This window comes from Pestalotiopsis fici, assembly GCF_000516985.1.
Source record: "Pestalotiopsis fici W106-1 unplaced genomic scaffold PFICI_Scf_2, whole genome shotgun sequence".
Lineage (NCBI taxonomy): Eukaryota > Fungi > Ascomycota > Sordariomycetes > Amphisphaeriales > Sporocadaceae > Pestalotiopsis > Pestalotiopsis fici.
The window spans coordinates 1,137,921-1,155,722 of NW_006917092.1; the positions used below are offsets into that span (position 1 = coordinate 1,137,921).

Below are 17,802 nucleotides of genomic sequence, written 5' to 3' on the forward strand. Positions count from 1 at the left end.
AATAAATCCTTAATTATATATAGGTATATATATATAAATTCGATAAATACCGGAGATTTTAGAAATATAAAGCAAAATTCGTCGTTTACGGTAATTAATAGGCGAAATCTTAAAATTAGGAAATTTACGCGGCTATATTAGCTAAAAAATTATTTCGCACCCTAATCGCGATTATAGCGAAATTTAATTTTAAACTAATATAATATAATATAATAAACGCGTTTATATACGCTTTTATTAATTAAAATATATTTATAAAAATACCGGATAAATATCGAAAAAAAAACGTTATATTATTATTAAATAAAGCATTTTATAAATTACGAATATTATTATTATTATAGCAAAAAAAATTTATAAAAATTTTAGCCGAAATTAGTTATATTTAAATATTATATAAGCTTTACGCATTTATTAAAAAAAATGCTAGTTTTTTTTTTACGTTAACGATATAATTATCGCATATAAAAATAAAAATAAAAAGGCTATTAATTATTTAATATAGCATTTTATAAAAAAATATAAAATTAATAATAGTAAGCTAATATAATGGTTTTTTAGGATAAAAATAATTAAAAATCGTATATTTAAAATAATTTAGCTTTTTTTAAAAGGCTTATTTTAAAAAAAATCGCTAAGCTTATAAATAAAAAAAAAATTTATATAACGCTAATAGGCTGCGAAAAATTTATATTTCGATTAATTATAGCGTTTTTTTATAAAATATAAAAATATTAAAAAAAATCGGATTATTGCTATTCGCGGCTATATTTATAAAATTAAATATCGTATTTATAATAGCTAAATTAGCTTAATTCCTTAATAATTTAAGCTAAATATATTAAAAAGCTGCTAATTAAGCTTTAATTTACCTAATTAATATTAAAAAACTTTCGCTTAAAATTAGAAAATTTTTTAATTTAATAATTATTAATAACGTATTATTTACCGATAATAGTATTAATCGCAAAAATACCTAAATATTCGCTATAAAGCTATTCGGAGGATTAATTAATTAGCGATTAAATAAATAAAATATAATTATTATTTTTATTATAAAAGCTAAATTATTTGCGCTAATATAAGCTATTAAAAAAATATTATTCGTTAATCGATTATTAAAGGAATTATTGATATAATTAGATAATAGCATTATTATTATTAAATATAATAATAAATAAATTATTAATTTAATTAATGCCGAAATTACGTTATTAAAAATAAAACTCCGTTATATAGATATTTATAATTATTAGCTGCGGCAAAAAGCCTAAAAAAAAAAATTAAAGTTATTTATAAACTTTTAAATAAAATAATAGCAAATAAATTAACGAAAAGCTTGCTAATAGGCAAATAGCAAAATTTTTTGCAATAAATAGGATTTAAAATTGCCTATCGTAATTAAAACGAATAACCCTAAAAAAAGCTATATTTTGCTAATTAGCAATTTTAATTTAAATATAGCCAGATTTACGATAAATCGTGGATCTAAAGGGGTATGTTAGATGGTGGGTTATGGTTCTTATATATTAGGGTATGCTTAAGTATACGGATTAATATTATAGTATTTAAATAAATATATAAGACCTTCCGGGGATTAGCCGGGGCCACCTAAATAAGCGTATACCTTATTAAAACTAAAAGGCGCAGAATATAAATCAATATATTACATAATTGACACTTATATCAAACCAGTTTAAACTCTAATAGGAAAGCACCACCTTGATTAACACTATTAATAACATTAATATTATGGCGCTGGCTTATATCCCTAATAAAGTAAATATTCATTATTAAACTCCTTTTAGCTTTAATAAAGCACCGTCCGTTTTTTAAGGATTTACGCGGGGTAATTTTATTAATAAGGCCATTAGCGCTTCCCGCACGTAAATTAACCACGCTAAAAAAGGAAAACTCGTATCTTAATATTATTTTAGCTATAATCGTACGCCCTTATGCTTAAAGGTCGTGGTCACATAATATAATTAATTTTTCCACGATATTTAAATTAAAAGCTTAAAGGTAAATATAACCTATTATTATAAAATTATAACGGCTAATAATATAACTGCTTCGGATGTCCTAAGCTTTACCACGGGCCGCGCGGCTAATAACGCTAAGCCCTTTATAATCGCCGTATTAAATAATATAAGCTATATTAACGCCGGTGGAATTTATAAGCAGCTCTTTAAAGCCGCGTCCGGCACCGATGGAATTGCATTTATTTAGCATAGCGGCGATATTAGCTATGCCGACGATTAATACTCGGGTATTTTACCGTGCGAGGATAATTAGCCGGTTTGCTATAATAGCACCTTAATTAAGCTTCCGGGCGGAGACTTAATTCCCGCCGAATATTTAATTCCGCTATTAATAAATGAGATTGCTAATTAAGGCGGACCACAAAATAATGACATAAGTGTTTTATACGAGTTAAATTAAAATTTATAATAGTAATAAACTAATAACTTAACCACTAAAATCCCTTATATAATCCTGCCGGGCAACCACGAGGCTGCTTATGCCGAGTTTAATAAGCCTAATAACGAGTTATCCGCCTACCTCGACGAGGACAAAGCAAACTCGACTGCTTCCGAGAGCACCTTAACATATTATAACTGCCCTCCTTTTTAGAGAAATTACACGGCTTATTAACACCGCTTCCGCATGCCCGGCGCAAAGATAAGCGGCGTTAGCAACTTTTAATACTCGTTTAATTACGGACTAGCCCATTTCATCTCTATTAACGGCGAAACCGACTACCCGTATAATCCCGAATAGCCATTTATGCGCGACCTCTCCGACAACGAGACTCACCCGTTAAAGAACGAAACGTACATCACCGACAGCGGACCCTTTAGCGCCATTAATGGCAGCTGGAAGACCAAGGAGAATTACGAGCAGTACTAATGGTTCGCCAAGGACCTCGCTAATGTGAACCGCACCGAGACCCCCTGGGTCATTATCATAAGCCACCGGCCCATATACAGCACTAAGACGTCTTTGTACTAAACTTACATCCGTAACGCTTTTAAAAATCTAATACTTAAGCATGGAGTTAATTTATATTTATTTAAATAAATACCGAGCTAAACGCCACTGCTGCGAAAAATATTAAAATTCATTTTATTTTAATTATATTTATTAATATAAACGCCTATAGCCTATGGGCGCAAATAATATCATCGATTATACCAGCGTAGCTACGGGCAAAAATAATACTTATTATATTAACCCTAATATCTTTATAACGCACATTATTAATAATAATAAATATATAATCTTCCGATTTTCTAATAACTATTTTAATAAACGGTGATACGTACGGGAAATTAAAAACCACGAATTTATCATTCCCTTAATTAATATAATGACTAATATTCCGATAATAGCCGGAAATATCGAGAGTTATAGCACACTTAATAACGGAGAAAATGTCGCAAACATTATTATAATGCTAAACGATAAGCATTACGGGTTTAGCAAACTAAGCGTCGTTAGCGCTTAAGAACTCAAGTGGCAATTTATTAGGGGTGATGGAGGGATCGTAAAAGATGAGCTAACGTTATTAAAAAAAAATACGACGATTACTTATAAAAGCAAGCAGAAATAATTAGCTATTTATTAAATAAGGATGAAAAGAGAAATAATTAAAATAACTTTCATTAATACGGTCTAATGCCGTAAGCATAAAATATTAAGGCTTAATTATTAATATTTATTCCTTAATTAAAACGGTTATAACGGCATTATATGTAAACCTTTTAATTCATTAACACCCCATTTACATCTAACACACTAATGCTAGCTTATTTATAAATCGCTATTAAAGTTGTCATTTTTGCGGCACGTAACTCTCACGCCGACATAAAAGAATTAATTATATAAACGATTCATCGAATATAACCCTTTAAAAATAATGGGACCGTAATTTAGCCCTTAGGTAAAGTCTCTTTAGATTATGCTGCCAGCTAATTAGCATTATATAGCTCCTCTTTCTTAATTATTAGTCCTTTTGCAGCATAATGGCGCAATTAACTATTTTAAAACGGCAATTAAATAGGCAGGAGTTTACGTTCCTACGCCGGCACATCGTCGAAACACACAAATTTAATGACCTTGCTAATTATTTGCATAACCTGCTATCACAAAAACCAGCCTTATTGCGACTCGCTTAAATAAGCTAATAATCCTCACCTTTCGCTTTTACGGCTGCTAACACACTTTAAAAACTCTTATAATCCTAATACGTATAACGCGTAAATAATCAGCCTTAAAGGCAGCATTTTAATAACTAATGCTAACGGCGGGCTAAAATCCGGAATTATCTTTAAATTACTCTTAACTCCTAAGCTTAAAGCATATCATAATGTCTTTGCCGTTCACAATGCCGCCATAGCCACTAAAATCAAAGCTATCCTTAATCGCGCACCTTCATCCTACTCTTATAAGATTCTCCCTTTAAAGCTATCCTTAATATCTAATATTCGAAAGGTTTCGGACGCCATTAACTCTCGCGTAGCAAATGGCGAAATTCCTCCCATTCGCGCGCTAATTCTAAATGCAGGATACAACGATATAAGAAAAGAGAGCCTTACCGAAAAAGGGTTTAAAACCAGCTTTACGAGCAACTATTTAGGACATTAATTGCTAGCTCTTAAGCTGCTCGGCAGCATGGATCTCGCCAACGGTAGAATTATCGTGGTCGGAAGTAATAATTACAAATAAGCACCACCTAAGTCCACGTCCGGGGAATATCATTAACGTAATCAAAAGTACCCATCACCCAATTCACAAGATTAACGGGTATTACAATAATAAAAAGTAGAAGATCTTTTTCCGCCACGACAACATTAATAATATAGCCCGAGGCACCTAAAATAGCAACCAGCCGAACGAACTTCCCCGATATGCGGGAATACGCCGATATAGTGCATTTAAGATATGCTCCCTAATGAACGTGGGAGAGCTAATAAGCGTTTTTGAGCTTTTTTATGGTCCCCGCTCTATATTTGTCCTATCCATATCCTACATTTCATTTCTTATACACTGCATAAAGTATAATTATCGTATAATTATCGAAAATCCCATATAATTAACAATTAACGTCTCAGCAACGCCGCCTCGACTCCGATCCGACGCTTAATAATATATCGATTATTAGCATCGAACCAGGATCCATAGGGACCGACATTATTAAACAAGGGGATTAGTTTGGTCGTGTGCTCCTCTTCCCGGTCATTATCCCTTTATTAGCACCTTTAATAACGTAGTATCGACCCAACGGAGTCATCCGAACCATCAGTAAGTCAAATGCCGATATAGTCAGCGCTACATTTAATATCAATCCCGACCTTAGAGGGAAATATCTAAATAGATCTAAGCTAAAAGATGTAGTAACAGAGGCTGCAGATGCCAGGAAGCGGGCAATGGTCTAGAGCGACAGCGTGAGATACACGCAACTAACAAAAGATGATACCTTACTTGTCAATTGGAAATAAATCGGGATTGTGGTCAATTACTGAGTCACTAGGTTTGGCAGCGATTTTATGCAACGATGAGTTTAATGCCTTAACCAAAATATTTTCTATTCGCCATTATATCCGAATACCATTTAATTAGCCCTAGTGCGCTTTTCGCGGAAACAAAGCGATAGAAACCAAGCTCAGCTACCTGAGCATGAGAGACGTCCAGATCAATGGTGATCAGCATCTGATGCAAGGCGTCTCCTGGACGAAGTTATCCCCACATTAGATAAGGCACCGCCGGTACTGGAGGTTTTGCTTGGACGACATAGTATCAAAAGCTCGTATGATGAAAATTGTCCTGTCGCCTTCCATCCAGAGCGTTACAGGTCCTGTTTCCAAAAAGCGTCTTTGGTTCTCTGGCCCCATCCAAATAACCAGCTCAACCACTCAATATGATTGTTTCTCAAAGAGCAGAATTTGGCGCATCATTCTCGCGGCTTTGTCGATATTCTCAGGCGATATAATGAACGTCCGAGGAAAAGCTTTGCATCGATGGAAACGTAGACTGTGGTAGTGACCCCAGTTCCCCATATAGCTTTGGAGCGTTCCTCTTGTCGAGACCATTTATCAACGCGTCCACGTAATTCGATCTCCTTGGGGTCCGTGAGTTCAGGCGTGCGATCGCCATCATAGGCGTAGCTCAAAGTGGTGACACGCTTTTTGAGTTGTGCCATAATCTTCGCTTCCGCGGTAGTGGAGTACCATTTGAGGTCGATATCAATGATATCTTGCCAACTTAGGACACGACACCACGGCCTTTGCCCAGAAGACTCTGAATGGATGTCCCGAGACGATGTTACCACATCAGAACCATGGAACCCCCATAAAACGACAAAGGCAGCAGTCTCATCAAGGGCAATGAAGCATATGGCGCCACAAAGTATGTTTCTCCCCGTATTTCGCTGTTTGAGACCACCAGTCTCCCAGTGGCCGGCGGGGAAGTAGGTAGCGCCTGCGGGAACAGATGAGCAAGACGGATAAGTCATGCAATGCCGCAGCTTTAACGGTTCTTTGATCTTTATGCGAAGGGAAGGAGTAGTGAAAAGGTCTCCTATCTGTACATCCAGAAAGGGTCGCGGGGGGTTCAAAAGCAGATTCACATGCATGAACTTAGCTTCTGTCGTATCATAAGAAACTACCATACAATCAGCAATTGACCACGGAAGAGAAGACAGATAACTTCAAAGTGCGCATTTTCAAACACCTGCGATAGAATCTTCGCGGAAAGATGGAGTGAGAAACCAGGCGTTGTACTAACGAATTCGAGATCCATAACGTACTCGTTGTGTGTATCTTATTATCATGAAAACGAACTTGGCCAGATGATGTATCAGGACTTATTCGTAACAGTACATCGCAGGGTACACGACTGTAGTCCTTGTCTTCAAAGCTTGATCGAGACAGCAGTATGCCTGGTCGGCTGACGGGGTCATCCATATGAGCACAATCAAGGATCCCAATGGAGTAAATCTTCTTCTCCCCTCTTTCAACCTCTTCAACCCTGCAATCACACAGGTACAGGGAAGTCTGGATACTCCTATATGTCATATGCATGGAGTGAGGCCTCACGTGATAGTCAGGATCAGGTGGTAGACATATCATCGTACCTTGGTAGCATTGTGGTGAGTTGGCAAGCAGCTGAGGGATGTTCGCTGCTTCTCCATGAGGCACACTGTAAGCAAGGATGGATTGATCGTCAGAGGCCTTCACAATGCCTTCCTGTAGTCTAAGGAATGCCTTCTGCCTCCCTTCACCATAAAGAAGCGGCATGTTGACATCAAAGAGGCCAAGAAGGCAGTATGATTCATCTTCTGCGCGGGTTGTTTGGCGTCTGCTGGCCCATGATATCCTTTCTGCCACGCTGCGACTCTTTAAGAGCATAGGAAGCTGATCAGTGGTACCGCACAGCTCGCATGTCCCATCCGCAAAAGAGTGCCCTTGGTAACGTGTCTGAGCGTGACACTTCTCGATCGAGATTCGACTCAAGATGGAAACGGGGATTCCTGTGATTGTATGAAGCATCGAGCTAAGGGCTGGGTCATCCCTAGTTCCGATTCGTTTCCAGTTACAATCAAAGAAGATCAGCTCTGAAGGTGCTACCAGCTCCTGCAGCGTCCACCCACGGCGAAACCATTGACTAGTACCAAGCGTCTGCATCGAGATTGGCGCATAGTTACTCAAAGCGAAGTCGTCAAGATATACATAACACTCTCTCGCCTGTCGATACCACAGGAACATGGAATTTATCGACTCGGAAAGCTCGGCGCTGCTGCTCTGATCGATGCAGCAAGTGTCAATCCAGAGATAGTCGAATCCACCACGCAAAGCCTCGTCGCAGCTTTTCTTCACTTTGGCAAAGCTTTCGTGCAATGGACTCTGAATCCCTGTCGAGTTTTGTATGTCTTCGAAGCGATATTCTTTCGGTAGCCATCTGTGCGAAAGGATGGCGTAGTCTTTATCTCGAGGGCTGTTAACGGTCTCCAGCGCCTTGGTACGGGTATTAAGGAGTCTTATCTCGATATATAATAGGGATAAGGCTATAGTTTAACTAAATCTTTTTGTGTTAGTGATGTGGGGGTGCTGGAGATGCCCACTAAAAGTGGCTGTGGAGGCTTAGCTTAAAGTGGCTTTATAAGTCCCTTCGGGACTTATAAGCCTTTATTTTTCGTTGCGTTTAGCATATAGGACGATCTATCGTTTTTCTTAATTAAGACTATTCTTATATATTTTAAGATTTTATATGCTATTTGATCAAAAACCATATAAAGGCCATAGCTTTACGGCTATTTGTTTTAGGTGGGGTTGGTTTGGTTTGGTTTTTGTTCCTTATCTTAAATAGTGCTTAGCTATAGGATCAAACCTTTCGTATATTAATACGATCATATTTATACGCCGACGATACAACTACGCATAATAACTTTTTATAAAGCATTTTTAGTAAAATAAGTTTAATTAAAATAATAAAAATACTTTTTCGTAAAAATAAAAAAAACCCCGATAATTTGCCCCTTTTAGCCTAAACGGAAATGCTAAAAATTTATCGATACCTAGCTAACTGCGGTAAAAAAAGAGCCTTTGTTTTTTTTATGCGTACGGAATAGCCGGATCGGCGTAATATAGTTACGAGCCTAATTATACTAAGCCGTGGCTATTCGGTTATTAGTATATCGATAATATTCTTATTATTAATACGGTATTTTTAATATATGGCATTTTAATTATTTTTATCTGTAAAGGAAAAAGGATATAGGTTATCCGGTTATCGCATAATTAATTTATATCGCTTAGGTATTGGCATTTTAGACCTATTTATACGATATGCGACGAGTTCTATTATCCTAGCTTAATATTTACCAAATACGAGTATTACCAAAATTTTATAAGATATATTTACTAAATACGAAAGGGAAAGTTAATTAGATAATTACCGATTTTAGAGATAGGGCCTAAGACTATACGGTTTAACCGGTATTTTTAGTCCAATACTTAATTTTATCACTAAATAAGAATATTACCAAAGAATTAAATATAGTTACTAAATATAAATTGGAGGCTAGCAGATTAATTAACGATAACCGAAAAAAGCTCGAAAATTATAGGATCAGATAACTAGTTTCGGCAGTTGCTTTAAATATATTCCGGAAATATAACCCCGGATAGGATAAGGAACTAACTATAAATACCAGTATTAAATATACGATAGTTATACGATAAAAAAAAACCAAACTTAATCCGCGATATTATTTTTATAATTATTTTAATTAATTTTAAATTATATTTTGTTTCCTACTCCTATTTAATTTAATAAATTAAATATTCGCTATATTAAATTTTAATATCGATTTTTTTAATAAGGAGCCTATTATTTCGGCTGCTTTTTTAGATAGTATTAATAGTATATTTGGAACCTAGCGATTATATAATTAACGTTAATTTGTTTTTTAAGCCCTTTTTTTCGCTTAAATCCTTGTTTATTATGTTCCGATTATTCGGATATATATAGTTGCTCCTAGGGTTAACGAGCACTCCAAATTTAAGTTTAATAGCAAAAAGGCAATATTTTTTTTTAAGGGTATAAAAAGACTATTTAACTCCTATGTTATAATTAATTAAGATATATTAAAAGAGCTGCCTTATTAAAACGTTAATAAGGTTATAAAGGATCGTATACGAGCAGCTATTAATAAATGCAAAATTTGGTCTAAAATTAAGGCTAAAATTAAAATAACCTTTTGTATCGGAGATATTAAGCAAGGACGTATTTTAGGAGACCGATTTCGCGATTTAGAACGCGGTAATCCTATTAAAGATTTTATAATAATATATAGCTATTATTTTAATTATAAAGTTCGTATTTTAGAGCTCTAAAAAGCTGGATAAAAACCTGCCGATTTTAATAAAACTAAAGGACTGCTAAAACGTATTAATCGAGATGTTATAAAAGGCATTTTGATATAATATTTTATTAGGGAGTATAATAAATTTTTTAAACGCAGGTATTCCGAGGTTACGGATATATTTAAAAAATGGGTTGTTACGGAAATTAAAATTAATAAGCATAATATTTAAGCTGTTTATATTCGAATTTTTAGGAGCTTAGCTAATTCCGCTATTATTATTAATAAGCTTTCGAACGATATTAGAATTAGTATAGCTAAGGTTACTAATAATATTTTTAAAAATAATAAAAGTATAAAGCAGCTTATTAAAAAAATAACTAAATTTTAGCTATATATTTTATAAAAAGCTAAAAAGGTCCCTAATTAAAGCGACGGATTATTTTACCTATAAATAAATGCTATTAATGCCGTTTTTATAATAGATTTAGATTTATATAAACGCTTTCTGATTTATAAATTTACCCCGTCGCCTTAAGTAAAAAGGGTAGGAAGTCGATTAGCCAGCTTTTTTTTAGTAAATTGTTATTTTTGTGGATTTAGCCATTTTGTTTAGGAATGCGCTAAACGCCGGATGTTTTACGACGATAAATTTCTTTTATACGACTCTAAAGTTAAAAAGTATTTTTATATAAATCCGGATAATTCCTTTTCGGATATAGTATTGCTTTAAAACTTGGTTAATTAATGTAAAAAGCTTAAATAATATATCGGCTTTACCGCCGTTTATTATATATTAAATTATAAAAACGCCTTTATTATATATTATATAATAAAAGCCGAATATTTCCTAAAACGGGCTAGCCGTAATATTAATAACGAGGTTATAAACGAAAGTACTAAAATTATAAAAAAAAATGCCGCTAATAATATTTATACGCGAATTAACGTTATTTCGGTTATAGCTTTTAATTAATTGGTTAAATACCTAAGCTAAGCTAATATAGGTAAATACCGATATTAGGAGCTATTTAACGGAGGCCTTGCTTTTTTTATAATAGATTCGAATATTATTAAATAAATAAAAAAATATTTAATAAAGGTATATAATATTATAAAAAAGCGAAAAATCGCTTGTATTTATAAACCGGATAAATTTAATATTACTAATATTATATATGCTATATTAGGATAAAGTGGCGATATTCCTTTTTCGCAAACAGCTACGAATAAAAGCGCGATTCCTTTATTTAATTAAGCAAAAATAATATTTAAAAAACCGGTTAATTAAGATATTATAGTAAAGCCTAGTATTACTTTTTAATAAAAGGCCGAAATAGCCTAAGTTTAACTTAAAAAACGATTTAATGCTAAGCAGGAATTCTTCGACGAGAAAATAAAAGAATTCCTAAATAAATTGTTTTTAATTTTTTGTGTTTAACTAATAGATTTTGTACCTAAATATAAAAAGGGCTTAATTAAGGCCTTTAATATCTTAAAGTATATAAGTAACCAAAATTATACGGAAATATTATATTTTTCGAATAAGGCGTTGCTAAATTAGGATTTTTATTTTTTTTCGAAAGCTATTTTAATTATATTTATTAATACGATTAGCGTTAGCTTTTTTATTAATTAAAACGGATAGGAATTATAGGTATAAGTATTTTTTATCGACGGACCCTAAATTAATAATATTTAGTTATACGGTAGCTATATCGATACCTATAATATAAACTCCTTACCCGAAGTTACGATTATTTATGCTAAGGATTTTATTAGTCCGTTACCTAGAATAGCCGTTCGTATTAAACTTATTAACATAAAGAATATAATTATTAGATTAATTAATACCGGTATTAAAATTTTTATTATTTATTTTGAGTATATAAAAAAATATTTTATTCTTATAAAAGGTTATAATATAGAAGTGTAAAGCTTTAAAAAAGGAGCTAATACACGTATAATTGGTATAATCGAATAACTAGTTTGGATCGCTAATTGTAATATTATATTTCTAATATATATAGTCTTTAATACGGAATTAAAAAATAAGTTAATCCTCGGTATAAATTTTATTTAAATTACCCGTATAAATATAGGCTTTTAAAATAATTATATAATCGGAAATATAGCCTTCGGAAATAGTAGAATTATAATGCGTATTAACGACTTAACGAAATTTAAACTTATATTTAAAACGGGTTTAATTATTGAAATACTTCTAAACCTAGGTATTTTAACCGTGCGCGAAGTTAACGTTATTAAAAATATTATATATAATTAAATTAAAAAAGAAAAGGTGCCTTTTTTAGCTAACGAGGATTACGTATAAATCCAAGTTAATTTATTAAAGGAACCCTTATTTAATATTATATATTAAATTATAGGCTTTTCGCCGATAATTATAAATGCTATATTTTTATATAGTATCGAATTTAGTTAAAAAGATGTAGTTTATAGGTCGTTTTTGGACGAGGAATTAGCTATATTTTTAAATACCTTATTTATATATAAGTATAAAAAGGCCGTCGATATTAAAATTTGTATTTTGCGATAAATTAATATTATATATAAATTTAAGTTTAAAAAGGTTATATCTATTAATAATTAACCTAAAGAAAATAAGGTCCTTTTTAAAGATATAGATTAGAAAAAGCATAAATAGGCTAAAGCTTTAGAAATTATAAAACCGTAAAATGCGAAAGGGCCTTTATTTAAAATTATATTTAAATAGTTTAATTTAGCAAAAGGAAATAGATTTACTTTTAAACGCCTAAATAAATTGCTTAATAAAATTAATCTTTATATAATTAATTAAAAGAAATGGGTGCTTTTTAAAATTTTATTTAAAAAAAAAGGGGCATTGGTATAGGATTTTACAAAAAACGGCAAAATTAAGGATATTATTGCGTTATTATATAAAATCCCGATTATCCTTTATAAGGCCTAATAATTAAAAAATATCCTTATATTTAAAGCCTTAATGCCTAAGGTAATCGAGCTTTTAAAGGCGAGGCGATTAGTATAAATAATAGAATTTTATTATAATATCTACCGAAATATTTGGTTCCTAATTATAAAAAAAGATAATAGCCTTCGCCTAATTAATTCGGTAATTAAGTATAATGCTATTACGAAAAGGGATATTAAGATCCCTAATAATTGCGATATTTTTGCAAAAAATTTGGCTAATTATACGATAATTACTATAGCCGACCTTTTTTTTAAATATAATTAAGTTATATTATACCCTAAATCTAGAGATATAATAACGTTTATAACTTTTTTAGGCCTATTATATATAATAACTATTCTTTAAGGTGCTATTAATTCTATTGCTTATTTTTGTAAAGTTTTTGGGAGGATTCTATATAACTTTAAGCCGGATATTGCATAAAGCTTCGTAAATAATATTGGTATTAAAGGCTTTTTATTTTATTATAAAAAGGAGTCCGGAAAAGATAAAATAGTATACCCTAATATACGAAAATAGGTTTTCGAGCATTTAATTAATATCGATAAAATATTAGTTAATTATAAGCTAGCTAGGGCTATTATTAGCGGTGCGAAAACGTAATAGTGTTAATTTTTTATAATAGTAGTGGGATATTTTTGTGGTATTTACGGACGGAAACCCGGAAAATCCTTAGTAATTAAGGTCCTAAAATGGAAAAACTTCGATAATGTTTTAGATGTTTAGTGCTTTTTAGGCCTAACGGTATATTTTAAATCGTTTATTATAGGTTACGCTATTATTAATTTATTTTTAACTAAATTTTTACGCAAAGGAGTAATTTTTATTTTTAGGGATATAAAAAAAGCTAATATTAATTAGCTTAAAAATACCTTTATTTAAGCTTTAGTTTTTGCTAAATTCGAATAAGGGAACGGTATTATTATCGTTCTTTTAATTAATATTAGTAGTCTTAGATAGGGTATTATGTTTTATATTATTAAAAATAAAAAAAAAAGATTTATTCGATACGAAAGCGGTATTTAAAAGGATATAAAATTAAATTACGATATTACGAAAAAAAAATATCGTACCTTTTTAAAAGCATTACGAAAACTAAAAAACTATTTATACGGTATTCGGTTTATAATTAAAACCGACGCTTAAATGCTAATCGCGCAAATTAATAATAGCTCGAACGACCTACCCGGCGTATTAATTACGAAATAATTAGCTTAAATTAATAATTTCGACTTTAAAATCCGCTATATACCTAAAAAGTTTTATATTATTATAAATATATTATTCCGTAAGCCGCCTAAACCTTTTAATAAAAATAACGATACTTAAAAAGGAGATTTAGACGAATTTTTAAATATAAAACTAAATATTTTAATAATTGCGTTTAATATTTTAAATAATAATTAAAACGGCATAAAAACGATCGTTAACAACGACGCTTATTTTTAGTTTTATTTCGATATTATTAAATATTTTACTATAGGCGAACCTTTATAAATAGGATTTAAAAAACGTATAAGGTTTAAAAAAGCCGCGCTAAAATATATTTTTTAAAATAATATATTTTAAAAGAAACTTTTCGGTTTTAGAAATTATAAACGAATATTTAATAATTAAAATAAACGAATATATATTATTACCTAAGCTTATAAATAAAAAGGATATCGTAAATATAATATTATTTATAAATCGGTATTAGCATTATATTATTAGCCAAAAATATTCGATAATATTGCCGACGTAATTAAATCCTATATAGCTTGCTAATTTACGACGAAGAGAAAAAAATATAACCTTTTTTAATTTTCCGAGCCCTTAAATATTTTTATAAAATAAGTTATAAATATTTAGTTTTTAGGGTTATATTATAAAAAAACCGCTATTATAAAAGCTAGGGACGCCTTTTATGGATATCCTAAAGCTAAAGCCTTAAATATAATTAATTCGGCTTCGATTAAAGATTTTATTATTTGGAAAATTATTTTAAAATACGAAATGCCGTTACAACTAAAAGTAAATAGCGGGTCGGAAAATAAAAAGGAATTAATTAAGCTTATTAATAATTTTATAATTAATTTATATATAAGTTCTCCTTATATTCCTTAAAGCCAAGGACTAATTAAAGTAGGTTATATACCGATTATTAAAATACTTTCGATTATTACGAAAGGGTTAAGCATTAGTTAAAATAAGGCTTTTCTATTCGCTATATTTGCTAATTAGATTTCGATACGACTTTATACCGGGTATTCGCCCTTTTTCTTTATATACGGATATTATCTAATTTTTCCTTTCGAATCGGCTATACCTACGTAAAAGATTTTTAAATAGGACTTTTATATATTAAAAAATAAAATATTAGAAAACCGTATTAGGATGCTTATAAAACTAAAAGCGGATTTAATTAAAATTAAATAAATTATTTAGGATTATTAGGAGCAAATTACGTATTTAATATTTAAAAAACGCATTTTATTATAAAAAAATACGCTATTACGTATCGGAAATTTGGTTATTATATATAACTTTTTTAAATATATCGATAAATTAAAAGCATAGAAATTTAAATACTATTAAAAAGGGCTATATTTAATTAAGTTTATTTTTAATAAGTTTTTATACGTGCTAAAAAAAGTCGATAATACGGAATTAAAAGGATTTTTTCTTAATCGACTACTAAAAAAATTCTATAAAAATAAAAAAAGATTTTAGAAAGCTAATAACCCTAAATAAAACTATTAGATAATAGCTATAACTAAAAGTCTTTTTCGGATAGCGGCAAACCATAAGGCTAAATTATTATTACGAAATATTCCGGTTATTCGATTATAAACTAAATAAATAATATAACGTACCGGGGAAAAAGTGTTAAATTAAGGGAAAGCTATTAACGATATATCGGATATAAATATTAACGTTTAAATTCCCTAATTAAATACCTAATAATATTTAAATTAAATATAAAACTATTTCCTTTAATACCTTTTATTATATTTTTTTTTTATATTGCTTTATTTATATTTTTTATTTACAAGGTTTTATTTTATTTTAATATAATAAAATACCGAAATTATAAGCTAAAATTAATGCGCAAAACCTTTTTCCTTTATTATACGATCGTTTTAATTATTACTAAATATATACGATTCTTATTATAACTTTTTTTTTTTAATTCTTTATATTATATTTAATTCCTTTTTCCGTATATTTTATTTATAGCTTTTTATAATTCCTAAAACTGCTTTTTTTCGAACCGAATTAATATTAAACTATTCGAATTATCTAAATCGCTTTTTTTGCGATAAAAAAACAAAATACGTAAAGCGCTAAATTAATTATACTAGAATTCGCAATTATATATTATAATATTTATAATATAATTACTATATTAGTTTTTTAAAAATTTTAATATAAATCGATAACCTAAAAACGGATATATTCCTATATAAGCTTTTTTACGATTATGCTAAAATTCCGCTAATCGAAAACGGGTTTTATACGTAAAACAAGGAACTATATTTTCCTTTCCGTATATCTATATAAAAAGACCAAATATTTTTATAGGTTTTCGAAAAATTTAGTAAAAGATACGACCGTATAACGAGCCGTTATTAATTTCCGCAAATAACGGATATATACGATAATTTTCTTTAAATTTGCTATAATTTAAAAATTTTATTATAATAGCATTTATATATATAATTATCCAAAATTTTTAATTAATAATTTCCTAACGAAAATAACGGTCCTTAGCAAAACCTTTATAAATTAAGATTACTAGGTATTTAAATACTTAAATAAATTAGCCGGATACTACTCTTTATAATCAGGCCTATACCGGAATACTTACCTTATAAATTATTAAATTTCGCTTTAGGTCCTTATTTTCGGCTTCGTTAGTTTATAGCGATATAACCTTTTTAAGGGAAATAAGGTACCGAAAAATATTAAAAGGTTCTTTTCCAAATATAATATACTCGGTAATAAAAAGGATTTTAAATTAAAAAGTTAATATAAAAGCCACCGACGATCGAATTCGGCTAAAAGCATATATAGGTTCGATAATAGGTATACGAAAAACTATAAAAGAAGGAGCGGGTAATTGCTTAATACTTAAAAAAAGTTAATTAAGATTACGACCGCGATTTCCCTATTTAGCCAGAAAATAATTCGATATTTAAAAATTATTACGGGGGCTAGTATGCTTAAGGTTTTCGGGATATTTAAATAAAAAGCGACTAAATAAGATAGGATTAGGATTAAAAAATAACTAAGCGTTATATATAAAATTGCGGCTTTCGAAAGGCTTTTTTAATTTAGGAGGCTCCGAGTTTCGATATAAGCCGTTACGTTTTAATAAATTGCCAATATTAGGACGATTAGCAAAAACGTTAGCACGGCTCCGGTCGCAATAAAAAGCAAAAGCTTCGAAGCCCTTAATAAAATCGGCCTAATTAGGCTTTTTAACATAATAGGTATAAGGATAAGTAATATAGTCGCAAGGAAAAAAAAGAGGTGGTTTTACGAGCTTTTTGCCTTTCCCCTTTTTTTTAAAGTTTTTTAATAATATTTTAAATAAGGAGAAAAGAATAAATTAATTTAATTAAATAAATAGGGAGATGGTATTAATTTTGTTGTTCGGGTTGTGGTTATAATAATAAATAGGGAGAAAAAGAGTATATATAAATATAATATTTTATAACCAGTTAAAAGGGGCCCGAGCTTTATTTATAAGTAAATAACTTGCGTACCTTCCAAAAGCAGGTTATAATTTATTTATAGCAACCACGGCAAAAAGTATATAAATTAGATCTATTACCATACTATAAACCATTTATTACAAAAATCTTTTTTTTTTTTTTTTTTTTTTTTTTTACTTTGCCTGCCATTTTCTTTTAACCTTTATTTCCAAATTTCGCCCTTCCCTTTTTTACCTAAGCTAATATCATTTTTATTATTT

The 17,802-nt window shown here is 30.2% G+C and overlaps 1 protein-coding gene across 1 annotated transcript; it reads right to left on the minus strand.

Moving 5' to 3' along the window:
• Positions 1-5,953: 5,953 nt before the first annotated feature.
• On the minus strand, positions 5,954-8,411 carry PFICI_02536 (uncharacterized protein; the record flags this gene model as incomplete). The annotated part of the gene is made up of 3 exons (XM_007831117.1): positions 5,954-6,663; positions 7,136-7,995; positions 8,389-8,411. The coding sequence occupies 3 exons, from the start codon at positions 8,409-8,411 to the stop codon at positions 5,954-5,956; spliced, it is 1,593 nt and encodes a 530-aa protein (XP_007829308.1).
• Between the last annotated feature and the right edge of the window lie 9,391 nt (positions 8,412-17,802).